This window comes from Trichoplusia ni, chromosome 1, assembly GCF_003590095.1.
Source record: "Trichoplusia ni isolate ovarian cell line Hi5 chromosome 1, tn1, whole genome shotgun sequence".
In the NCBI taxonomy this organism is placed as follows: Eukaryota; Metazoa; Arthropoda; class Insecta; order Lepidoptera; family Noctuidae; genus Trichoplusia; species Trichoplusia ni.
In genome coordinates this window covers 13,701,719-13,727,978 of record NC_039478.1, presented here as the reverse complement: position 1 = coordinate 13,727,978, position 26,260 = coordinate 13,701,719, and the positions used below count along the sequence as shown (strand labels likewise).

Here is a 26,260-nt window from a genome sequence, read left to right as displayed (position 1 = left end):
TGGCAGTATTTGCTCCACGCGTGTGACCTTTTACGAATTCGGCCAACGAAGCTCTTTGCTTTGCTTTATGCTCTAAAATTGTCCTATGAGTTTTGCTGTGCTACCAACTTGCTTGTAGTGCTGGGTAAGTAGTGCGAGCAATACCTTATGCAGGCAGCGCTCAATAAAAAAAGAATGTGGTTTGCATTTTTATAGCAATCAGACAGGCGTTAGAGCTTCCTAGAGCGTTAGGGCCCTTCGATTAGCGGGCCGTAGCATTTGCTACTCTTGCTACGTAGTTATTCTGACGTAGGGCAAAAATTCGCTTTGCTTAGATCTGGGACATGGCAGTAAGATTTTTCGCAGGATGATTACCAATCAAAATCCTAATATTTAAACTCTACTTTAGGAGAGTACAAAGGATGTTAAAAGTCACTAATCCAGATATGTATAAGTTTATTTCATTAAGAATATTTACACCTGCATTATGTACAGTACATTCAAATATCTACATAGGAAAACAAACTTCTGTAGAAAAGCAAGAGGTAGGTAGCCATTTAAGTTGATATTTTACATTAGCAGAATAAGTCACTCCATTCACTATACACTTATGTTTCAGTCTCACTTTCATTGTACCATTTACCATCCCATTTAAATGAAAATATAAATAGCAATGAAATATAAAAATCGGTAGGTAAGTAGGTAATTTTATCAGCGTTAAGCGCAGCATAAATATTTTATTGACTACTTTCAAAACTTTGAAAATTAATCCCCTTTTTAAAAGGATGCGTTATTCTAGTCAACAGTCCTTAATTATTCAACTACTCATGAATTTATATTCTTATGAGTAAGAACACTGAAATGGAGGCACAATTGTACCTTCGTCGAAGGACGTTAATCATAGAATGCTAGCTCAATTTTTCATTTGCTCATAATTCATTGCGTGCCGATAGAGGTAACTCTCCTCTTTGTATAAGTCTTAGCGAGCAATGCATTATTAACAAAAGACAATCAATGCTGACTGGTATATTAGCTACGTTCACAGACCTTTATTAAAATAAGCTGGAATAATGATCGCTATTAATTTGGCAGAAAGCATGATCAAAAACCTCAAGAGATATCTGAAAATAAAACCCTCATTTAGCCATCATCGATAATTTGCAGTCCGAAGAGTCCGTCTTGATTGGACATCTAGTAGAGAAGGTAAAGAAGTTATACTCTGCTATTATTCTGTATAAAACTGCCAGAAAACAGCATATTTTAATAGAGGCCAGTGACTACTGAATACTTTGGTCGCGAAGTGCCTTTAGAAAACTAATAGCAGATATCCGCGGCTGTGTTATTTCTCTATAACTATAATTAAGTTATTAATTTATGAGTGCAAGTTTAAATTTACTAACAGGTAGTATACGCCCAAGTCTTAAAGTAATATTATTGTAATTGTAGAAGCGACAACCACTACACCACGTATTGCTTCCTCTTCCTTTGTTCCCTTAATAAATTACTTCAACAGGTAGAGTGGGCTTACCCTCACATAAAACATTTATCATTTTTTCAGGATTATTTTAACATTTAATTATGTACTTGTGTGTATAATTAGAAATATGAGTGTACACAATTTATACCGGACGACATTTACTCAGCCTGCTGTTGCTAATAGAATAAATGAAAGTTTTGTAAAATTCACGCAATTAATAAACTACAAACTCCTTTGAATATAAAAGAGCAATTACTTCTTAAACGACAATTTAAAATTAATATTGCGTAAACTTGCACCAACAAATTATTTTTAAACGTATTTTCTAGCTACCTATATTAATATTTTACATACAATTTAACTACATTTTAACGAATGTTCAAGTACGGATTAGCTAGATGTGTTTTTCTGTAATTAGGTAGGTACAGGTGCGTTCTAAGTGAATGTCATCGTTGGCATCGTTGGATGTCAATGATGTGGTTCCTTTATCTATTCCTTTATCTTAGTATGTGATGGTATGATTTAGTTTTAAACCTTCCATAGACCTAAAGAGATATAAGTACTCACTTACAAAATCGTAGTAGTTATATAGGACACATGTATCAGTTTCCTAATCGGAAAGAAGACCTAAGTCTGTACAGAGTTTAAGAAAGATCAGCGACATATTATAAATATTCAGAACTATGGCTATATCCAGTGACTATGAAGAAATTATCTATACTTATACAGTAACAACAATTATATTTTACAACGAACAACGTATTAACACTTTATAATACGCTTTAAGGCTTGCTTTCTGGTTAGTGGTCAGCGGTGAGTACGGCGGCAATAACAGAGGAGACATTAGCAGGTGTTGCTGGTGGGAGTGTGGGCAACGGCGGAGTGGGGTAGAGGCGGCACGGGGCGCCCGCCGGTGGGCCCAGCATGCCCAGCAGTAAGTAAGATACTAGTGCGCCTGATAGCAGACCGCCGTTATATGACAATGTCATCATGTTACCTGAAGAAGACAAATAGTTTATATATTTATTAAATCTTTTTGTATTTTGCACCCTAGATGTTTTAATGACTGTATTCCATGCTACCGTATTATAGTAGTAAATCATTTTCAAAATAGTAGTTCTTACCAGCGATTTCACGATGCTCGCGTCCCACGCGAGATGGCGCCATTATCATGGGCACAGAGCCAAACAGGCCATTTGAGAAACCCAGCACCACTGAGAAAAGGATTGGATATACCTGAAAGAATATATTAAATGAATATATAGGTATAAAGTAGGTGCGCAAAGTGTAATTATTCAGACAAGTAGGGACTTTACATGATGCACGTTGCTTTAACCTTCCCATAAAATAGAGAAGGGAAAACCTCGTTTAAAATGTAGACTGAAGTTTGATTGCTCTTGAAGAAAACAAGGACAAATTCTAGGTTCGCAATGTTTAATGTTCTTACATCGCCGACAATATGCGGCGAGTGTCGTGGCGCCGCACACAGCAGCATCAGCGGCACCAGCAGCAGCCGCACTCCACTCGCCATCAGTAGCTGGCTGCGGCTCCACTCGTACGGCCACGCGGCCGCGATCTGGTGGCGGAAGAACATTAAAGCATCATGACCGTATTACATTGAAAATTAGGCATAATGTTTGAGATTGATTTAAGTTTGCACGTACAGAGGTTAATCAAGAGCTCTTGGTTTAGGGTTAAGGTATACGGGTTATTCGTTATTAAACGGGGTATTCAGTAATTCTGGATTAGTTTTTGTAATTTGTACAAGTCAAGTGACATTATACCGAGCATTAACTAGGCTTTTGCTTAATATGTTTTGCGATTTTGGTAGATAAGTACTTACTTTCCCAAGGAAGTCAAAGAGGTTAAAGGCGGACATAAGCACGATAGGCATCCAGGTGCCGAGGCGGCAGGAGGGCACCTCTGACGCTATGCCGGGGTACAGGCTCAGCGTGGTGAAGTACACCAGCCCGATTGACACCATGTACGGGTAGATAGCGCGAGCTACTGCCCAGCGTGCTGCTAACCCGCCTGAACAATAACAAACAAATATTATGGACCAATAAACATTGTAATCTGAATTGGAGAAGTTAAAATCATGCACATGACGGTTTTGTAGCAAAACTCAAAGCAGCTTCATCAACAAACTTCAACTGACAAGATCGGCTAACATAATAATTATAAAATGAAATTATTTACGTTTGAAGGCTCTCCAGGAAGTGGGTCTATCCGGTGGCTCGTAAACAACGTCCTCTACTTTGTATGAAGGTCGAGGAGTGCGCAGTGTTGATGAGGTCTCCGAATTTGCGGTGTCTGGGAACGGCTCCACCGCCCCTTCTGAGGGTGGTACCGGCGCCCCCGATGGTGAGTACACTGGGTTGGCGAAACTGAAGGCGCTGTTCTCGATTTCACCTAAAAATTTTATGAGACTGTTATTGATTTGTAACTCACGGGTACAAAAGTGAAACATAGATTCGATCGTTCCCATGTTAGCTTAAACGCGACACTGGTTTTACCATGAGTAATATCTTGACCTGTTGTTGAAAGCACTGGACTCTGCAACTTTAGAACACCATAACCTGCATCAGTTGCTTCGCTCTCCATCTAGAATTATATAAATTGTATGCATTTATTATAAGCACGATTACTTGTTAGAACCATGTCTATCTGCCAAAGTTTCCAAAACATACCAATGTAGCGTCTTCATTAGGATTCAAGTGTAGTTGGATACGCCTCTTTTGTCGGGATTCAACAGTGAGTCGTATGTAGTGCTGAACGAGGGGATGGCGCATCATCACGTGATGCAGCATGGTATGCGCCAGCAGGATCAGAATGGAGAACACGAAGAACATGAAGGTACTTCGCTGTGGCTGCCGGAAACCGTACTTTGTGACGATACGGTCTAGTGAGACCCAAAACCCAGCGGCACCTGCGAAGTGTGATTGGAGTCATATAAATCCCAACCAAACCTAGCGAAATCAGTACGGTAGGTACTACAATGCATTTTTCTTTTACTATATTACTTTATTTTCCTTCTGCCAAATGATTTAGACCAGTTTTGCAAACAAAAGGATACGTAATTTAGGAAATTAGAGCTTGGGTAAATATTACGACTTACTTTCACCGGCCATTACAGCCTGGGTGTATCTTGGCGGGAGACAGCCTGTCAGACCATAGTACGAGGCCTGTTGGACTGTACACCCAAATGCCACTACACCAATTGCTACTAAGTTAATGATGTAGGAGGCTCGTGTGGAGAATCCGTCCCAACCGATGTTACATACAGCCACGAACAGCATCGTAGCTAGGGACACTAGAATACCTGGAAGTTGAAATAATAGAGAACTGAGTTAAATGAAATTTATCAAGAATTACTCAAATTTACAGTCGTTTTAAATGTTAAAAGAAAAATGAAAAATGATCTCTAATTTGAAGTCAAATTTGACCTGATTTTAAATATAATTTGAATGATTTGAATGAACGGCTTCTAAAAAAGAGGTTACTCAATTCGATATGTTTTTTTTAGTTTGTTCGCGCCAACCTTCGTCGTTTAAGAACAGATTATGATGTTTTTTTTTGTCAATTTATTAGATATTTGAAACCTACCAAAGGTGATCCTAGTGTTGTATGTAAACAGGTCCAGTACGAGGTTGTTGATGCAGACGGCGACGCAAGCCGAGGCTATATACACAGTGGACATGTCGAACATGATCGTAGTATTAGGGTAGTGCATCTGGAAGTAGTCCACAGCCATGATGAAACTGTAACAGTCACAAATTGACGCCTAGAGATATTTTGACAGTTTATTAAGTAATAGTAGTACGGACACTGTATGAATAAATATTCAGGCTTTGAGAAAACAATGCTTTTATTGTTTACTTAAAAAGTTTTTGAGAGGCCATCGTTTAATGTTTTTTTGCTTACGAAATAAAAGTGAGATTAATGGGCTTAAATAACTGTTGTCTAACGCATAGTCCAGTATAAATAAGGGAATTAAAAGTAGGCATGCCTAAATCATTTTTATTGTTCTGGTAAATTCAAGAAAAAGAAAAATGTTTATCATATTCATTGCAAGTATTTCTCAGAAAAACGCCGACTGAGCGACCGGAAATGAAACTTCATCAATTTATCAGTTTCAATGCATAATAATTATGAGTGATAAGATACGAGTCAATGGCTTACTTCCGCCAGCTGTTGTTGTTACGCATTATTAGAGCATTCGTATTCAAGTGCATCAAATGACGCTCTAAGAACTAGTTTCTACCTAACTTAGATGTTAGTTTGTTTAACTTAAATGTTTGTTTTTCTAAAATTAATGTTCTTAATTTTCTTTTTTTAAATTCCTTATCCATTTATAATTAAGCGTAAAAAGCACACCTGTGCAAAGGGATCATATGGGATGACTTCTTAATAATCAGTTGCGTAAAATTGAGTAAAGTCTGATTTATTAACTTTCTTTCAGATTTATTGAGTTAAGATGAGCTTCCAAGAATGTATATGTCTATATCTTGACTACAACGAAACATTATACGACCTGAAACTTAAAATTGCGATTTTGCTCAGCAGTTATTTGACTAACTCGAGTAACTTTCGAAGTACAGACCGTTTTGGTGTAAGTCAGATACTTACTTCAAAACTGTTATTTTTATCTTATGTTTGTGTTACATTCAGTAAGCAATGTTTTATAGGTCTCCTTCATTAGCCTAACCAAGCTTTGACTACTTTACCGGATTTAAGTGAAGAGACGTGTCTTACATTGGTCAGCCAGCTCTGCCTATTGTACCAGCTCTATCCAAACAGAATATAGGTCAAGCAACTCTACCTGTTAAAGGGTAGCAGGAAGGCGGCTCCTGCGACGAACAGAGTCAGGTACACGGAGTTGTACTGGTCTGGAGGCGGGGCCACTGGGTCCGGCATGGACGACAGGGGCTCGCCTCGCGCCGCGCGGATCGCCTCAATGCGGGCGTACCCGCGACCAAGAGTCTCGTTCATTTTCCTTTATTTAAGACTCCGTCACTCACACCTACATATTTTTCTTAATGTTTGTTTTTTTACTCCCTCTCAGTTTATTTGAAGGTATTCGATATAGTAAACATGATTACCTAATTTTAACTTTCCTTAATTACAGTTTAAAAATATACAAGAAACAAAATACTTTGTTCACATAGCTATGTAACATTTCATTTTGTTGACACTGTTTGTGAATACCTATTATATTGTTACACTGTATGTTTTAAGTTTTATTTATTTTTGTTGAATTTGTTTGCTGGGTGTTAATATTCACTGTGTTATAAACAATTTACTTCGCCGGTGCTCTTGACAGCGGCGAAGAAAATCTGCAACGCATGCGCGCTATACATTGATTTTCAGTGAGGGACGTTACGAAGCTACGCACCCTTGGAGAGTTAGCTGTTATTTTTTATCTGTTACCTGCCTGAGTACAATATTTGAGTGGTAGATGTGCCACCCTTAAAAAAATAAAATAAAAAAACAACCTTTAACTTACATTTCTTAACTGTTGCGTAAATAAAACAAGTTGCATCACATCGTTAATGATTTTTTAATTAAAACTGTCATCTGTAATACCGTTACATTAATTTGCGTAACATATCTACGCTATATTAAATTTAGTGAAAATGAACTACTTTCCCCTTTTCTAACTAAATAATTTGGACATTATGCCCTTGGTTCGAAAATTACGTGAAATGGTTTAGCTGACAGAGAAACACCTTCGTTAGGTTCAGGTGATGGTGCAGTGACGCCATCTGGTGTTTTGAGTCGGAACTTCTGCAGGATGTTGGTTACAAATAGGAAGAGTTCCGAGCGTGCTAATCCTTCGCCGATGCATCGTCTCCTCCCTGTTTAAAATCAATCTATCAAATCATTATAATCGACTTCAGACATTCATTTTTAATTGCCTTAATGATATAATTATGATTCTCGCAAACTTACTATATTTATCAAGTGTTTGATCATGCAAAGAAACCACAAACAAATAATTTTCTGTCCTGGAAATTGAATTAATCCGCAGTCCGTTGATTGGGTGTACACCAATTACAAAACTCGGATAAAAGCATTGTACCTTCTTCGTTACATCTATAGATCAAACTAGGAGTTCTTAAAGATAACTAACTGTAATCATTGTGGAATTGTGACTTTACCGTCATGGCGAAGGTAGAGTGGCTTTCGCTTTACAGGTGACAGAAAAGCTCCCTATGGAAGATCCTTTAGCAGAAGTACTGACTAGAGCACAAAGTCAGAATGCTAGTGAAGTATATTTAGCCTAAATCAGTGTAATTACGCAACACCGTTACCTGTTCCGAATGGCAATAGCCACTCGTCTTGCATCAGGTTTCCATCTTTGGTGATAAACCTCTCTGGACGGAAAGTCTCGGGGTCGTTCCAATGCTCGCCGTGATGCAAATCGTACATTGCCAGCAAAATGAATGTGCCCTAGTAAGTGCAGTGTAATTAATATAGAATTTAGGACATAGCAATTTTGAGACAAGTTTATTTCAATTTAAAGTCTAACAGTTCTATTCAAATTACAGCTTACGAGATGAGGAGATAATGGTTTACCCTTAACTTAAATCTGTCTTGTGAAGAGAGAATAAATGATTTATTTATTTAAATTGACGCTTGGTTCACTGAGTTTAATATTACCATCGATGGTTCCTTTATTATTTTATTTTACAGTTTACCTTGGGTATAATGTGATTGCCGAGTCGAGCGTCTTCAAGGGCCATGTGCGGGATGCCTACGGATGCTACGCTAGAAATGCGTAGAGACTCTAGCAACACCGCTTCGGTATAGACCATCCTTTAGTAATAGAAAATTCATTAGTTAATCATCAGGCGCTTATTGTTTTCGAATAAGTTGATCAAAAATGTGTATATTATTGATGTGACCTTAGTTACATATTTTCATAAAATGCAGCAAAATGATCAGCCAAAAAGCTTTTAAGATATCAATCAATTTTCTTAAAATAAAGTTTAACTATGTAGTTTTTACTTACTAACACAATTAATACTCTTTTAGTCTTTTTATAAGAGATACAACTATAAAAGTTTTTGTAAGAGTCTCTTAGAAGAAAAGAATAAAAAGAGAATGAGTAGGTGAGAACCTGCTTCTATCGCTAAGCGCCGGCGCCCTTTGAGATCCTATAACCTCATCGATCTCATCGTGCAACCTTTTCTGGACGTCATCATTGCGCACTATATAAAGCAACATGAATACTGCCGTGTTGGAGACAGTCTCCATGCCCGCTTCTAGCAAGTCGAGGCACACAACTTGCAGCTCTTCGTCTGTAACTGTAGAGACATAGTGGTCATTATCATGAAGATTACAGTCAGTACAGTTTCGGTATTCTTTTTGAACCAGAGTCTCTGGTCTATGATTGTTTGTTTTTAGATACTTAGTCAAAGACTCACGTCGTGACGGCTTACACCACGGAAAAGAACATTTTCCCAAACTAACTGTGCATGAAGTGTCGCGGTTACGATCACCACGTAGGACAAGAGTTTGAGAGATTCTGGTAAGCTTGTCCTGAATTTCAGTGTTTTTTTGTCACTTAAATAAATTAGGAATATCTTCCTTAAAGCGGAAGTCGTTAATTTAACAGCTATTTACCATAAAAAGGAACATGTTACATCTGTCGTCTCAATATCAAATATTTTGTTAAAATAAACTCAGATATGTATTACACAATAAAAAAAATATACTTACAGGACACATCAGGAGACTGAACTTTCTCAATAAGAAACGCGTCAATGACGTCTCTAGGATTGTTGACGTCCAGACTTTGCTGATGTTCCTTTATCGTTTCCTGTTGATTACGATGAATTGCAATAACATGAACTTTGGATAGAAGGCCTATGTCCAGTAGAGGACCGAAATACGCCGAGTAGGTCGATTTTTCTACGGATACTACAAATGAGGTTTTTTGTTTTATTTGATTATTTTCAGATCATTATAAAACGAACTACTTGTGTAACTTTTGTACCTACTTGTGTATCGAAGTATGCGTAGGAAAATGACGTTTTGAAAAATTTCATCACAAATAATGAGGGTAGAGCTATAAGTTGTAGTATCCGTCCCGACAACTCAAACGTACTAAAATTATTGTTAAACACTCAGATAATCCATAGAATAGCAACAAATTGATCTGTAAATACTTCTCTGTCTCCTAAAGTTTCTAACGGAAACCATCATCATTCGCAGAACCAAATAGTCTATCTTATTTACGTCACTTGTAACTTTTTCGTGTATTGAATTAACTTACCCTTAAGAAGTCATAGATAGCTTTATGCATGGAATGTATCTCGTTATACCCCGAAAGGTTTGGAGCGACATATCGAATAAGAGGCATAAAGTTTAAGATCCCGCCACTCATGTCACTCGCTTTAAACAATCGCATGATTAAATTGCATAGTGTCGTTAATTTCTCATCTTCTAAGTCGTATCTAAAAATGCAAATATGAATATAGTTGTAGCATAAAAAAAACTTCATTAACACAAACTGAAATGTATGCACATAGGTTTTACATATCTTCTAGAAAACGTAAGCTATTTTAAAAATATACGCTCGTAGGTGTGTACGAGTAGTCACCACGCCAAATTCACTGAGCGCGATGTGACGATTTGATTCCCGCGCAGGACAAGTTAATTGAATGTTTGTGAAACCCCCGGCGACATAAAGATATATCTCTTAATGCGGGAGTCGTTTTTAAAAGAAATGATTATAATTTGCAGATTTAAATACCTTTTCCCGGCGACAAGCCTCCATAGAATATTGACGATTGTTATGTGAAACATAGAATTCACAAGTATCGGTTTACCGGCATCAGTTAACCTCAGTTTAACTAAAGCTCTACATTCCTCACTGATGTAACTCTCCATAAGACGTGTATTATAACCAAAGTGCTTCAGATATTTTAGCACAACTCGTCTAGTGTTCGTCCAGGATGCGCCATCGTTGAAAACGATTCCTGAAATAGTTATTATTATATTATATTATTATTATATATTAATACATAATACTACTACTATAGAGTTCTATCTCTTAATTAGATCAAAGATTCCTTCCTGTTTTCTTAATCTTTAGACCTAGCAGCGACTGCTAGCTCAATCATTTAAAGCATTTTCTTCCTTATTGTATCATACAATTATAAAATAGCCTGTAGAAATAGCTATTTACTTATAATAAGATATAACAATCATTGTATACTCTCAATATATAACAAAAAAAAATACGTCAGTCAAAAGACAAATGATTGTCCTTCAAAATTGTAGAAATAAAATTCTTACCGTACTTTTTTCCAAACTGTCTCATCAGGTAGAAAAAACCATTTGGTCTTCCTTCAAACGCTTCCCTTGACGACACTTCCTTGATCATATCTTTCCCTGACACGACCACCACTTTTAAGAACCCTAGTCTCAAACCGAGCACATCTCCATACTGCCGAGACCATTGGCTCCATACTGAATGATGATACTTCAGAGCTCTTAAGTTTAGAGCAACGGATAACAAATTCCCAAGAAACGGCAGTGGTTTTGGTCCTAAAACATAAAAAGATTTAGTTACGTATAGTTTATGTTTAAAAAAATTATCTCTTAAAAAGAGTATTTAAAAATGAGAACCAGGAGGATATGAAGCTGGTGTTTTAAAATATTCGACGACGAATGAAAATACTAAGAGTAAGGCGAACGCAAGGAGAAGCCACATCGTAGCTGGTTACAGGAAGCATACTGAAGGTAGAAACCAGATAATATCCCTACTTATTGTACAAAAGGTCTTTGAAAGATTAAGATATGAGATATGTATAGTTCTTGAATGAGTTCATTTGAATATTTAAATTTTCTTGTTAAGGTATTGAGTGGGTCATAATGTATTCAGCTGACTTCTGATTTCTGGAGTATTTTAGTATGATCTTTAACATATCGTTATTTTCAAGAATGAGTTTGACATGAGTTTAGTCTTAAAGTAAATAAATAGAATATAAATTGCAACTATCAAACTTGTAGCATGCTAATCTGCTAAAGCTAATATCTACATCTTTTATTTTATCATCGGATTACGAGACTAATGTCTACAATTGTTTAACGAACATTATAAGCAAACAAAGACATAATTTAATATTTATTACCCAAATACCAGAACTAAAAGATTTTCTCTACAATTAAATAAGCGTACAACTATAGGTCAACAAAGATTACATTGCGTATTAATTATGTATGTATACAGTGATTGAGCGGTGTTATGTCAGTGTATACATAATAGTATCTAATTAATCACAGCTCACTTAAAGATGCGAATACTTCCGCATTATGCGTCTAGAATGATGCTAGTACTCAACAACATACTTACTAGCATGAAAGCATACCATACCTGTATGATAGCAGTTGCTACTTTTTAAGTGTAATGATTCCTAATAATAAATGACGATGAATTTGACTGAACGGATAGCCGAATGGCGGAGTCACCCCGCCAAACCATAGTGCGTACAACAAGCGTTCGTATAAACCACTGACTGTAGGTACCGAAATTGCATATATTTCATCATTTAAATACTCAGTTTAATCAAGTTTGACTTGTTTTCATCACAGACATTTGTGTCGAATGCCTTGCCAATTGAAAACAGTCTATTTGTAAGGAAATACTTGCTAAATGATTCTGTTGTTGTGAACCCCGTAAGGTAAACGATGATGACAATTTATGAAATCAAATAGCATTTGTTGTTTCTCTTTAGAGAAGGATATTAGATTAATATACAGTTGTAAAAATGTGTAGCAAAAGGAATGTCTCCTAATTTAAGACGAGTTTATTTTACTCCATATTTGAAGAGCTCTATTTAATGTTGAACGTACGAGAAGACGTAAGTTTTTGTGTAATAACTTAAAATATTTCATTTTTTATATTACCCTGGTGCAACATTATAACTTGCAAAGATTGTCGAAGCGGTGGCAAACAATCACATTTTATAAACAAACATTTTATAGACGCGTGACATTATTTGGATGAAATAGCCGCGCTACTAATCTTACGATAGTTAGTCAGTTGCGTTATCAATTGCCTCCTCGAAACAAAAACAAATTACTACTGAAAATACTACGCATGTTGTTGTTTGTTACGTATTGCGTCTTCGTCTATGTAACATCATAACTTTTTAGAAAGCCTATTTGCTATTTGGCTGAAAGTTATGGTACTTGTAGAGAACAGTTGCAGATTCTAAGACACGTCGCGCGCTGGCACTCTTCCAAAAATGCAAAAAAATGGCGGTAAGCCCTCAGCTGTAAAACTAATCAATTAACCACGGTTACAATTTTAAGAAAACGCTGGAGGCCTATGATATGAATGGGTAATGAGTCTCTTGATGCGACTACGTAAAAATCTCAATCTATGAAATTACATTCTAGTAATGCTACACGATGCTCTCCACTCGTCGGCAGATAGAAACAGATGGCGGAGAGTTATATGCAGTACAACGTTTCCACTAGGTGGTCACGACCCTCAGCATTGAGGACACCGACGCACAGCAGCAGCAGCAACGGTAATGATACAGAGGGATTATAGTAAACTAACTGTATTACAACGATCAACAGTTCCTTTAAAGGTTTTTTTTCAAGTTACATTACTTAAACTTACTTACGGTACTTAGTAGCCAAGTCGTCAACTACAATGTGATGCGATGAGATGCGAGATGAGATGCAGAGATGTGTAGGGACTCTAGCAACATCGCTTCGGTGTAGACATCCTTTAATCAAAGAAAATTCATTAGTTAATAATTAGGCCCATTGCTTTACAATAAGAGTTGACCAATAATCAATAATGATTTTACATGAGTGATATTTGCAAAATGTTTTTTTTTTCTGAAATTAGGTACCTACTATACCTTGTGTGGGGCAATTTCAAAACCGGAACTTATAACAATCTTTTTTATGACACAGTTTTTATACCTTGTTAACAAATTAAATCGTCCAATTTAGTCTATGGTGACGTTTTAAGGTCATGTCTTGATTAGAAACAGCAAAATTGTTGTGACTTGAAGTTTTTTATGTATCCTAAATTTAACAATCAATTTTATTTTTATAAAGTTGGACTCTAAGTTTTTGCTTGTTAGTCAGCTTATTACCTTCTTTTTAATAATAATACCAGCCAGCAAGTCAAGGCACACAAATTGAAGCTATTTCTTCTTTCTGCAATAGTAAGAGATTATTCAAATTATTGTTGTCTCGAATAAGTGCTTTTTTAAGGCACCTGTGGATAGCGCATACGCTTTTCGCTTATATTATTATCTATCTATGCATTAAAATGTAGAATGAAGAGTATTTTTAAATAAAAAGTATTCCTTACTTTCCTTTCCTTATTGATAAAACAAGGTTTTTTTTCAGCTAATGTCAGTATAATTACGGTATTAATTTTGATCCCACAACTCTGTAAAACGCTAAGTTAGGATTGAAGTGTTTTTCACCAAGACCCAAGTCGCGCCGGTTTACGGCATCAGTCTTTTGGCATAAAGTAGAATAATATGCATCTAAGGTCTTTATACAGTATGCTTCTTTCAAATAAGGGATCTACCTAGGTATCTATTGACACGAGAAAAAAGATTTAATTACATGATGCATGATAAATTATGTAGTCAAGGCAATGACGTATTGAAGTTTGTTGACGTTAACGGCTTTACTTATGTTCTGGTTTCGTTTCCTGTCAATTACGCATTAGGTACTATGATTGCAATAATACGTCAACATTATAAGGTTCGTTATATGTCGACTATTAGACATTCTTTTGTTTAACATGATTGATTACATATTGTTTTTAAAGAGAATTAAATTTTATTGAAGTGAACGTAGAAAAGAAAATAGAAACTAATATTAAAATTTATACAGTCAAACTATTATTATCGGAGTAAGTATTTTTTTATGAGAGTAAAGCCGTAAAATCGAATATCACATTTTTATAACGATTCGAGTCCCTGCATGAAGTAATTTGCATATACACAGTTAAGATTATTGAGATCCATAAATAATAATAAAAAAAGTACAAAGAACTAATTAATCTGTAATTATTTTCTGTCTCCTTCAGTTTCTTACGCAAACCATCACCAGTCCCTGAACCAATAACAGCTTATCTTATTTGCTTGAACGTTGTTATTGTGAACTTGACCTCGGTATTCGTAACTTTTTCTTGTTTTAAATCAACTTACACTTAAAAGGCATGCAGTGATTTATGAAAAGTAAATCTTATAGCCTGAGAGCTATTCATAGCCATGATAATGATTCTATGACGAATAAAGTGCACGTTTAAATAGTTTTTTTGTTGCCTCATATGTATATTCATGTAAGTATTATTTGTCTACTGCAAGGGTAGCCGACTGGTTTAGGTCACCACGCCAAACCCACTGTCGCTGGTTCGATCCTCGCATAGGAGAAGCATTTGTGTGATCCGCGAATGCTTGTTCTGAGTCTAGATGTCATTGTGTACCTATGTTTGTGGAACCCCGCACGACACAAGTATTAAATTCCTTAGTGCGGGAGTCTTTTTTTGTATAATTCTGTTTCTTGATTAGATCAATCTTTCCTTAGTATTTTCGTATAATTATAATTATTTATAATAGTTTTATGAGCTGCCTCGGTACTTTATTTATACGTATTATTTATATCTCAGTGTCATAAATATACAGTAATCAGTAGCAGTGGCACGTATGTTGCTAATAATAGGTAGTCATAGTAACTACAAATGCAATTTGATCACAATGGAAAACTCATTTTCTTTTAATAGTCAAGTAGCTACAACTAGTTTAGTATTTTGTGAAATATCATTCGTGTGTTAATAAGACCGTTCTCAGTTTTTATTGTTTAGTCGTTTTTGAATTAAGAACAGTGTAATAGAATTCAGACACTTCTTTATCTCCTAAAGAAACGATTAATAACAGTTAACACACATAATTTTCTCACCATACGTTTTACCGAACTTAGGTATTTAAAACTATTTGGTCTTTTCGAACGTTTCTCTTGGCGACACCTTAATCATGTCTTTTCCTGACATTATCCCTAGTCTCAAGCCGACCACATTTCCATACTTTCGAGAAAATTCGCGCCATTCTGAAAGATAATATTTCAGAGGTCTTATGGACAGGGCCACACAAAAAATGCATTGTTATCAATTATTGTTTAAGCATAAAATCACAAAACCACGATTCAACTACTTATACGCTAAAGATGTAGGCACTGGTGGGTCAACAAAGATCAGTTTGAGTAAAATTATTTAGGTATACAGAGACTGAGTGGTGTTATGTCATTGTATACATAATAGTAATTAATTACACTGAAGGATGCGAATGCTACTGCGATCTAGTTCCGCATTCCGTTATGCATCTTAAATGCTGCGAATCGTCCTTACTTGATTGAACTACGATTTCCCCAGCCCTGCTTTAAGAAATTGTATCCTTGCGTTGAAGGGCGGGGGGAGGGGGATAAAAACTCAAGTCACATGCAAAAGGACACCCTAACTGAAAACTTGCATTCGTGGATCACACAAATACTTGTTCCGTGCGGGGATCAAATCCGCGACACGTCTCACACATTGGCTTCTGCGTGGTGACCTTTACCACCATTCGTTAAGTCATTTTACAGAAAATTTTCAGATCACAATCGAACATTATTATAAAATAAGCCTCCTATCTATACTAATTTATAAAGCTGAAGAGTTTGTTTGTTTGAACGCGCTAATCTCCTGAGATTTAGAATTTTCCAAATTGAAAAATTCTTTTTGTGTTGAATAGACCATTCTTCGAGGAAAGCTTTAGGGTATAAATCATCACGCTGCAACTAATAGGAGCGAAGATACAATGGAAAATGAAAAAAAAATAGGGCAGGTATAAATCATAACTTATATCTTCTACCCACGGGGACGAAGTCGCGGGCAACTGCTAGTTTGAAATAAACATATAACTACTCACTGTTTATCTGTCAGCTACGTTGATCATCAATAGGCACAGCCGAATAAAATTGCCCTTGAATATATTATTGAGGTTTAAATTTCAATCCCTTGTCTGGAGTTCATAAATAAGAGTGGACATGTAATTGATAGGGTAAGTTATATCATGGTCCGTTTAAACTTAGAACGTTAACAGAGTTGAGAGTTGAATAGGTAAAATTAAGCTACAGTGTAGGAATGCATTTCCACGTGTCGACAACAAAACGCGGCTGACGTCACCCGGCGGCTAGGTTTAGTCAGTAAGAGTCTGACTCTACCCGTTCCCTCCACCAAGGAGCGGGTGTCCATGAGGATTCCCCCGCTTAACAAAAAAAGGTAAAATTAAGCTGCACCACAACGAAGAAATATCACAAGATGCTTGCGTACACGCAGCAGTTTGCTTATTGACGCACATCCATCTAAATTTGATAATACCCGATGTTTTTGTTTAAAATTGTGGAGATAAAAAGATGGCTCTATTCTTATCCAGAAGTTTCTGTGTTATTCAGGTTAATGTGACAATAGTCTTTTGATAAACTCTGGGTATTGCAAGGACAAACAGACCCATGTAGGGTGATAATGGAAAAATGTAAACGGGTAAATAAGTTAACTTTGCTCTACCTAAATATTATCGCACTTAGATCAAGCATTTTTGTGATCTGCGAATGCTGTTTCGGAGTCTGTGTGTCTCTGCCACCCTCAGTGACACAATAATTAAAATTTTTAGTGCGGGACAATTTTTTTTAATACACGACTAAGTACACTACTCTAATACCACTGCAAGCCTTCTAATTGAGCAAAATATCTGTGTCTAGATAATTCACCATCGTATTAAAAAATGGTTACTTTTAATATTGAGATAGATTCGTAAATGATTTCGTGGAATGTATGTACAGCATACGATTGGAGGCACGGCAAAAATGGATGACTTGTGAAAATGGAACAGACAGACGATAATGATCTTTAGTTTTACAAGGTCTACAGGACATTTATATTTTTGATTCAAGAAATGATAATACATAAAAATATCAGATCAAACGTTATCAGGGTTATTTTTCACATTTATCGATTAAAATAAGTCACTAATGGAAAGATGACAAATAATAATGGACACACCCACTCTATTTGTGTTGCTTATACTAATAAGTGGGTGACGTCAAGATTAAACTGTTCTAACTGGAAAGATAAATGATTATCAAATTACCTTTTAAGCTACAGTAAATGTTTCATACATACAATATTCATATATTTGCAAGAATTTGACGAATACATTATATAAGAATTAGTAGTATTAAGGCTACAGCCTCTAGATAAAACATTATTTTATTCTTAACCTAGGGCTAAAATTTCGCTTTTAACCTATTTCAGAAATTTCCAGGTATGTTTGTGTATGAGAAATTGCGAAAATATTTCATCATGTGAATTGTTTTCCATTGACCATATTAACTTTGAAGGTTCTTTATAATCAGTTATTGGATATTTGATCAGCATAATATTTGCATATTCAAATAGATTAATAAAAAAAGACTGTGTTGTTGCCAACCCCCGAAATAAAACGATGGTGACTGTATGGTGATATAAATGTTGTGCAATAAGTCCAATTAGTTAGCATCATTATGTAATGTACGAAACACTGGGTGTCAAACTCTGATCAAGTCTTTCTTCGACATTATATATTTAAAAAAAACTACTTTATCGGCAAAGGAATTGAGATAATTATGGTGCTAAGTTCTGTTTAGAATGATGTAGAAGTTTAGTCGACAAGCATATTCAGAATATAATTACTTTTTTGTTTTATAAAAAATAACAATGTGAATTAGAACTATGTTTACAACAGGTTACTCTGCGTGCTATCCACATTGTGTGTCTATTTGCAGGCTGCCTGTTTTACGTTGGCATTGAATTAAATTTCAAAGAGTAATTGCTTCACTTGCAAGGAAAAGTAGATTACAGTTAGAACGACTGGTTTTAAATTGGCGTTGGGCGCATGTTACATTACTGCTAGTAAAAAAGAAATAATTATTTGGAGTTTATATTGTGTTAGGTATATATTTTTTTTAACAAAATTAATATATTGTTAATTTTGTTAGTATATTTATAAACTTAGTATGTTTCTGAATATTGTAAATATTGTTATGAATGATTAATTAGACGGTACATTGCGTGTAATGGCTGTTATTGATATATCTTTAACAGTCGTTTCGGGTAGTCAGAAGTCAGAAAGTCTGATGATCAGTCTCGCTCAGGGATATCGTGTTGTCCAGATAACTGGTTCAGGAGTTCAGATAGGCTGCCGCTCCTCCTAAAACATTGTTTAGCTGCATCCGGTTAGACTAGAAGCCGACCGACCGACCGAGAATTGGGAAAGGGCTAGAATGACGATGACATAAGTAAGCAGACAGACATATCTCGAATTGAATGAATGAATGAAAAAAATTAGATTAAATTACCATCAACTGAAAATGGAGAAAACTATTTCAACTTTTCATAGATATAAAATGCAAATTTCAACTTACCTTTTTGCAAACATAGTATCCGTTCCGTATGATGAAATAATGCTAATCTGCCGCTTACAAAGAATCCGTTTTGTCAACATAAAATCGAGAATCAGAATGATAAAAAACAATGATAACCTCTGACTAATTGATATGTTTTGTAAAACTATAAATGGTCCTTATTTTAGTATAAAGTCAACATTATTATTAGTATTTAAATATAAAATATGCAAAACAACGGAACCGTTTTATAGGTTTATTTAAAAATAAACTACATCATTTTTTTTTAAATTGATAAGCAAAGGCGTGTTCTTATTGTGTGATGACTGGCTGAAACTAAAGCACCCAATGAACTTGTTTAACGATAACTGTATAACAACTGACAAGCGTCCACTAGCTCAATGTATAAAACTGATGAAGGCGATTGTCCACGGCATTACATGTTGCGACATCGATCACTAAACATCTACGCTCAACTGTTTTGACTTTATTTCTTTAATTACACGCAATAAATTAAGTGCGATGGCTCCTATTAACGCGAATGACATTAACGATGCCAAGGCTTTTGTGCCAGCTAAGAAAGCTTTGCCTGAGGTCGACACCGAAGGATCCAATGGAAATGGGATTACATCTAAAGGGTATGTAAATATATTTAAGTTTATTTTACAATTTACATGTTTTAAGTGTCAAATTAATTCAGATAAACCGGTGTGAACAATTAGAATTAATTTGTCTAAATTAAAATAATTTTACGAGCTTTTTGACATATGGTTAAAATGTTTAGTGTTTAATAAATTAATTTAAAATGCCAATAATAACGATACCAGTGTAGTGCATTTCTAGATTATTCTATTGTTATATTAAAACGATTCCAACGATTCAATAAACTTTAACGAGGGTTAAACGATAAATGAGACAATAACAACAGGCATCGCTCTGTTCGGAAAGTATTCCATCCTTGGAAATTTGTTTGATCAATTTAAATAGATAAAGTATTTGAAGCAATTGTTATATTAAACTTTTCTTGATTACTTTTAGCTAGTTTTTTTTACACTCGTGTTTATGTAGAAGAAGATGAATATTTTGTTTCCCGTTTTAACAGTGATCGCTTAACATGTGATTCGTATTAATAAGTCAAATTAAGTTACTTATTGTATTCAATCAAATAGGTTCAATTGCCGCTATCAATGGAATTATCTATCTATGGAATTTAACAAGTTATTGACAATTTACCGATAACGTTTTTTTCCAAAACCTAATGATTAAAAAGAATGTAATTACAATATTTTCCATCAAGGCATTGGCAATACTCGGTAATGACTATAATCATTTCGTATCATCAGGCCGTCACGAAGACAGGCCGGTGTGAATTGCAAATTATAATGCAATTTGTAGAGCGAATGGAATTCAAAACAATGTTATAACACACGAGGTAAAAAATATCCTTGGCAAGATATTTTTTATCTCGTTGTAAGTCATAGCATGATGAAATAATGCTCGACTTAATATAATACTTGATTTCGGAAATATGTTATTCCGGTTTCGTTATATCGGTCATTTGACAGTGGGGGCGTGTTAAGTTATCATTAAATTATCTTGACTGATAACAATCCCTGATAGAGTAACTGGTAAACAATGCTCTCTAGTTGGGACGATAAATTTAGCCGGCGATATGAACGATGAGCTGGGCGATTGTTGCTTGTTGTAGTCCTTGGTCTTATTGGTAGTATTTGTATTTATTTATTCTCAAAACACACAAACGCACAGAGAAACCCTGACTGACAATAAGCATTCCTGGATGTCGATGTCCTACACGAAGATCGAACCCAAAGCACGTCGCCGTCGCCAAAAGTGCGTTTATCGTGATCTGTAGGTACTACTCGGCTCTCCGTGCTTTTAATTGATAGATGCTTTAGGTATCTATAGACCGTTGTTTAAGTAGTGAATTACATTATATAATTGACTTCGTTTAAATTCAAAAATATCTTCGGTATTGGCACAAACACTGTCAATTAAGTATTCGCGACAAAAACGTTACAATTAAGAATTGATAAAGAACTAAATAGTCAAAATTCTAATACGGATATCAAAAATACATGAACTAGAAATTTATTTTGAGGATGGATAAAAAACAAGTTTTGCAAGACGAAAATAAGATAGCATATATACAATGTTTTGTTATTTGTATTAAGAATTTCAGATATTTTTAAACATCGGACATAATATTACTACATAAAGGCTTATTCGAGGTGACCGTCGTCAAATGAATCTCACGTGGTGTCACATATCAAGTGCATCACTTAACGAGCGTATCAGTTCGACTCGTTTGCCGTTGCATCGAGTTCATACAAATTAGGCCGTGTCACATTGCAACCGGCTACTTGCAATTTATTGGACACCGACAAACAACATGCTGTTTTTTTTTTCATATTACGTCACTTTTACGTTGTCCACTTCTATAACGTAATCGTCCTTTTTTCAGGTACTCCTATGAAACCTTATTGGAGATCGCGAACTTTTTGCTCTCCCGCGTCTCCGACAAGCCACACATCGGCATAATTTGCGGCTCTGGGATGGGTTCGTATTGGAAAGAGGGTATATATTAATTCAAGCTATTATAACACCGAGTTAGGCAAAGGAAAACTTTTTAAAATTAATGTCTTCTTTTACACCTGCTTACGTATTTCTAACTTACATTTACATTTACCTTAATTTTCACCATAATATTTGAAATTGCAATAAGGTATTTCACCTGATTCAGAACAGTTTTAAATTAATTATCACTTGTTTGTAATCACTCAAAGACTTTTAGCGGTTAATGAGAAAATAATCCCTCGTTTATAACGACTTGGGTGGCTTTGATAGTAATAGTGGGATTACGTCATACTTTCATTAAAATTGTACGAATGTAATGTTTATAATTAGGTAGGTACTTAATTTTAGAGTTCCGTACCCAAATGGTTAAAACGGAACCCTCTAGCTTCCTCTGAACGGGGTTAAGCAACGTTGGTACCAACCAATTTTCTTGCATTTCCGACTCTTACTTCATTAATTCTTATTATGAATTTCCTTTGCCTAACTCTAGTATGCGATCCTTAATACGTATCTATTATTTTATTTGATTGTTGATATGTATCTTCTAGAGAAAGTATAACAAATACTTTGAGGGCTGAGGTGATTCAGGCAAAAGTCGAATTCTCATAAACTTTAAATTTAGTACTCAGAGACCGCACTCCCGCTTGCTTATTCGCACCATTATCAAACTTGTCCCACTACCATCCTAACTCTTGTTTTTTTGTCCATCAGGTTCCTTAGCTGAAACCATCTCAGATGCCGTCAAAATTTCCTACGAAGACATTCCTAACTTCCCCGTGAGCACTGTTGAGGGTCACCACGGCCAGCTGGTGTTCGGCAAGATCTGTGGAGTGCCGGTAGTGGCCATGCAAGGCCGTTTCCACTACTTCGAGGGATACCCACTATGGAAGGTAAATATTAATGAGTATTTACTGTACAGTTTTAAGTCCAACTCCAAAATTTTCCCCTTGTAGAGCTAGCTAGCATTAGCGAGTTAACCTTCTTGTTTTGTTTGGGACTAATTAATAAAAACATCATGATGCACAGCATAGTGTTCCAAATGTACAAAAAAAATACTACAGTACCAAGGTAATTAATGTTTGATATAACTGTATAAAAATTGAATGTAGAGCTCTGAATTCGAAATTAAAAATGTAAAGTTTTATTTTTACTTTTTTTTAATCATGCCATTATCTATGTTTACCAACTATTAATCATATTATCGACATTAAGTACTCCATGCAATGAAAACAGGTTATAACATAATACAAAATAATCATCCGACCTCGTGGTTTATATTACGGACAAAACAAAATGTAATCTTAAAAAAGTTCACAGCGTCAGCTGAAAGATCTGGATGTGGATGATGCAAAGCGATCTCGACCCCCAGCGATGGGGTTATCGCTTGTCGCGAGCATTACAATGGAGACTTACTCTTGAGATAAAATATCGAACGCTCTCAATTACCATTTTAAATAACATGCTAAATAAAACGCAGTTGTTCGTTTTATAAAAATAAATAATGCACATAGATATCGGTTGTCCTGTACCGATAACTAGTAGATTTTTATCTTGTGTTTATTTCTGTTTTACCTGTCGTACGTAGAGTTCTAGACAACATTATAAGCAGGGATTTTGCGTAGGATGTCTGGCCATAAGTGGTTATTGACGTACGGAACTAAGATTACCCAGAAAAGTTAATTTGTTCAGTTATCATTTTAAGTGATGTGATTAACGAAACTGTGCGATAACTTATGTTTTATAGCCGCATTATCAACACTGATGTCACATTACGGACAAACAACATTATGCAACCATTTTTTTAAATTTAATACTCTCGAGTTAGGTCATCAAAATATATTTTGCTTCCCGTGTGATACAGATCAATATTTTGTAAACAACTCTCATATCCATATAAACATTTACAACCTGTTTCTAGTCTAGAGTAGAGATAAGAATTAGTTACATAATTCCTTCTGCACTTCTGTTCTAGTGATCACTAATTACGATAATTTTCTATTTTCAGTGCTGTTTACCAGTACGCGTTATGAAGCTTATTGGAATCAAGACCCTGATTGTGACGAACGCCGCTGGCGGTCTCAACCCAAACTATAAGGTCGGAGACATCATGATCGTAAAAGACCATATCAACATGATGGGATTCTCCGGCAATAACCCCCTGCACGGACCCAATGACGAGAGATTCGGACCGCGTTTCCCACCTATGAGCAAAGCCTACAACTTGGAATACAGAAAGATCGCCAAAGAAGTAAGTTAATCAAAACAAATAGTAATAAGACTGATGTAGTAATCAGAAAGCATTAGGTATTGAAGATAGCCGTGTCAGGGGGGTAAAGTCAGATACGCTCACACTTGTAGGTGCACGTGAGTTGTATAATACTCGTAAATGACCTTTATGACCCCTCAACCCGATCGTGCGTGTTCAAACTCAAAGCAAAGACAGTTCAGATTTAAGATTACTTATCATCCATCAAAAGCCTCTTTGTATTCGTTAATATTTTGTGGATTGCGCACACGCCTCGATATTTTGAGTCAAGGTTATCAGGGGTCATGATACGATTTACTACTCGAGTCTTGACGCACAGCAAAAATAAACAAGTGCTGCGTAATCTCGGTTCTAGCTTGCCAACCTTCCTGTTTGCCTTGTTAGGGCCCGAGACATCAACCTAAAAATAGAATACAGGTTTTGTCGGTAATTCTTTATAACACCTTGAAGGTCGGCTGACATTTTAGAGGTATTTTTATCCGAGATCGTAAATGTGTTATCGCTCACTTTATAATCTTGATGTCTGTAGTAGGTATCAGGCTATTTATAGCAGATCTGTTATTTTTTTAGTTAAGGTTTTATAAAAGACTAGCGACCTGCCCCGGCTTCGCACGGGTGGACATTTATTTTTTAAATTTAATTTCCGGGATAAAATATAGCCTATACGGATTCGGAAGAATCCCTCTAAGTAATGGTAAAAGAAATTTTGAAATCGCTGAAGTAGTTTTTGAGCCTATTCAATACAAACATACAAAAATACAAAGGTCCCCTTTATAATATTAGTATAGAAGTATAGATAAAACAATAGTTCAGTATGATATTTTAAAAGGTATCTACTAGTAAATTGCCTTATTAAAATTTATCTGGTTTTCGTAATACCATAGTTATCTACATAATTGCATGTCTAAATTATGGCTAACCTAAATTAGAACGTTTTAGTAGAACCTGCAAAGAATGTGTAGATAAGGTTCATATTGTGAGTATTATAAAATAGATAGACATGGCTTGTTTAATCAGTTTGATAAACCGGGTGGATTTTCCCATTGTACTTTGTTCCTACCTTTTTTTTCGGACGAGAAATCATGTGACTCCTCTCGCAGTCCTCAGTTGAGCAGAAGGGACTGTCACACTTTTACCCACATGTTTATTTCTTGGCCTCCGTGTACCAGATTCGGACAATCCCTGTGGACTGCTGAGTACTCGCTCAATTGATTTCTAACATATTATTATATCCTTTCCCAGATTGCCAAAGAATTAAACATCGACGACATAGTCCGCGAAGGAGTATACACATGTCTTGGAGGACCAAACTTCGAGACTGTAGCAGAATTGAACATGTTGAAGATGGTGGGAGTCGATTCAGTCGGCATGTCAACCGTTCATGAGGTAAATATACCATACAATAAGTATGTAAGTTCAATAGTAAAGGAACACTAAACTCGTTACTGAACATAAGCAAACAGTTGTTACACTTTTCGAAAACTAGTTCTGCAGTGAAGTAACGAGGCGTGTTTCAAGGTTTCACAGTTGGACCGATACTAAATAAATTTATAAACGAAATTCAATTTTTCTTTAGTGGAGATTTGTTCAAGTTTATAATTTTTGGCTTGTTTTTTTTTAGTGCAATACTCATAAACTGCATTTCGATTTTCAGGTAATCACTGCAAGACACTGCGACCTTAAAGTATTTGCTCTCTCCCTCATTACGAACGAGTGTGTGACGAGCTATGACATTATCGGTGAAGCCAACCACGAGGAGGTCCTCGACGTAGGCCGCATGCGACAGGACGTCTTACGTCAGTTTGTGTCCAGGCTTGTCGACAGGATCACTCAACTCGACGCCAACAACCCCTGAACAACGCTAGCAAACACAGTGAACCACAAAGAACCTCTACAACCAAGATTATAGATTATAAAGCTCTCAGTTTTACTTTTTAAGCTCTAGGGTTGTTCCACTAATCAGTAGAGGCTATTATAGATTTTAATATATTTTATAGAATTAGAGATCCCTGTTTTGTGTCTTGTCTACTTTAATTATCTACTTCTTACATTTACGCGACATTATTGTCTGCTTTATCGAATAAGTATATTTATATGTAAACTTTACAAAACTGTTTATATAATTTAAGGTTATTTTATTTATACGTTACAATGATTGTTTCTAAGATTTTTATACGAATGCTGTGTAATAAATAGATCTTATAAAATAGGCGTAACTAGCTAATTGATGTGAGGAGTTGGACAAACTGACATGTGTTCCAAGTTGTGTTTAGACTAATTACTATGGAGATGTAAGTACTAAATACCTAAGTACAAAAAATAAATATAACTGAAAATACGTAATGCGTTGTCGATTTATTTTCATTGAAATCATTTGAAAGTGTCATAGACACAGTGGACCATGTTTTCCGCCCATATTCTTTTGCCTGGTAGAGTGCAACCTAATGCGGACCAAGGTAGAATGCAAAAAC

At 35.7% G+C, this 26,260-nt stretch overlaps 3 protein-coding genes across 6 annotated transcripts; 1 reads left to right on the top strand and 2 right to left on the bottom strand.

Annotated features, from left to right (window-relative positions):
* Window positions 1-418: 418 nt before the first annotated feature.
* LOC113496109 (equilibrative nucleoside transporter 4-like) lies at window positions 419-6,983 on the bottom strand. Of its 3 annotated transcripts, none has more exons than XM_026875237.1 (10): window positions 6,279-6,983; window positions 5,063-5,217; window positions 4,575-4,778; window positions 4,147-4,385; window positions 3,991-4,060; window positions 3,656-3,868; window positions 3,300-3,487; window positions 2,904-3,032; window positions 2,581-2,692; window positions 419-2,453 (listed from the first exon to the last, which is right to left on the bottom strand). In XM_026875237.1, exons 1-10 carry the CDS (start codon window positions 6,446-6,448, stop codon window positions 2,257-2,259), a joined length of 1,677 nt encoding a protein of 558 aa, XP_026731038.1. In that variant the 5' UTR covers window positions 6,449-6,983; the 3' UTR covers window positions 419-2,256. The 3 variants fall into 3 exon arrangements, with proteins under 3 accessions (XP_026731038.1, XP_026731029.1, XP_026731045.1); XM_026875228.1 differs by having other exon boundaries at window positions 3,973-4,060; window positions 6,279-6,933; XM_026875244.1 differs by lacking the exon at window positions 2,904-3,032 and having other exon boundaries at window positions 3,973-4,060; window positions 6,279-6,933.
* A 14-nt stretch (window positions 6,984-6,997) lies between these two features.
* On the bottom strand, window positions 6,998-11,807 carry LOC113496128 (farnesoate epoxidase-like). Its single transcript, XM_026875256.1, has 9 exons — window positions 11,096-11,807; window positions 10,763-11,014; window positions 10,218-10,443; window positions 9,738-9,918; window positions 9,182-9,281; window positions 8,580-8,766; window positions 8,158-8,275; window positions 7,771-7,909; window positions 6,998-7,314 (listed from the first exon to the last, which is right to left on the bottom strand). The coding sequence occupies exons 1-9, from the start codon at window positions 11,178-11,180 to the stop codon at window positions 7,133-7,135; spliced, it is 1,470 nt and encodes a 489-aa protein (XP_026731057.1). The 5' UTR covers window positions 11,181-11,807; the 3' UTR covers window positions 6,998-7,132.
* A 7,544-nt stretch (window positions 11,808-19,351) lies between these two features.
* Window positions 19,352-26,132, top strand: LOC113496055 (purine nucleoside phosphorylase-like). Of its 2 annotated transcripts, none has more exons than XM_026875148.1 (6): window positions 19,352-19,566; window positions 21,411-21,505; window positions 22,235-22,413; window positions 23,529-23,771; window positions 25,032-25,175; window positions 25,444-25,997. In XM_026875148.1, exons 1-6 carry the CDS (start codon window positions 19,451-19,453, stop codon window positions 25,642-25,644), a joined length of 978 nt encoding a protein of 325 aa, XP_026730949.1. In that variant the 5' UTR covers window positions 19,352-19,450; the 3' UTR covers window positions 25,645-25,997. The 2 variants fall into 2 exon arrangements, with proteins under 2 accessions (XP_026730949.1, XP_026730941.1); XM_026875140.1 differs by having other exon boundaries at window positions 19,451-19,566; window positions 21,411-21,523; window positions 25,444-26,132.
* The last annotated feature ends 128 nt before the right edge of the window (window positions 26,133-26,260 follow it).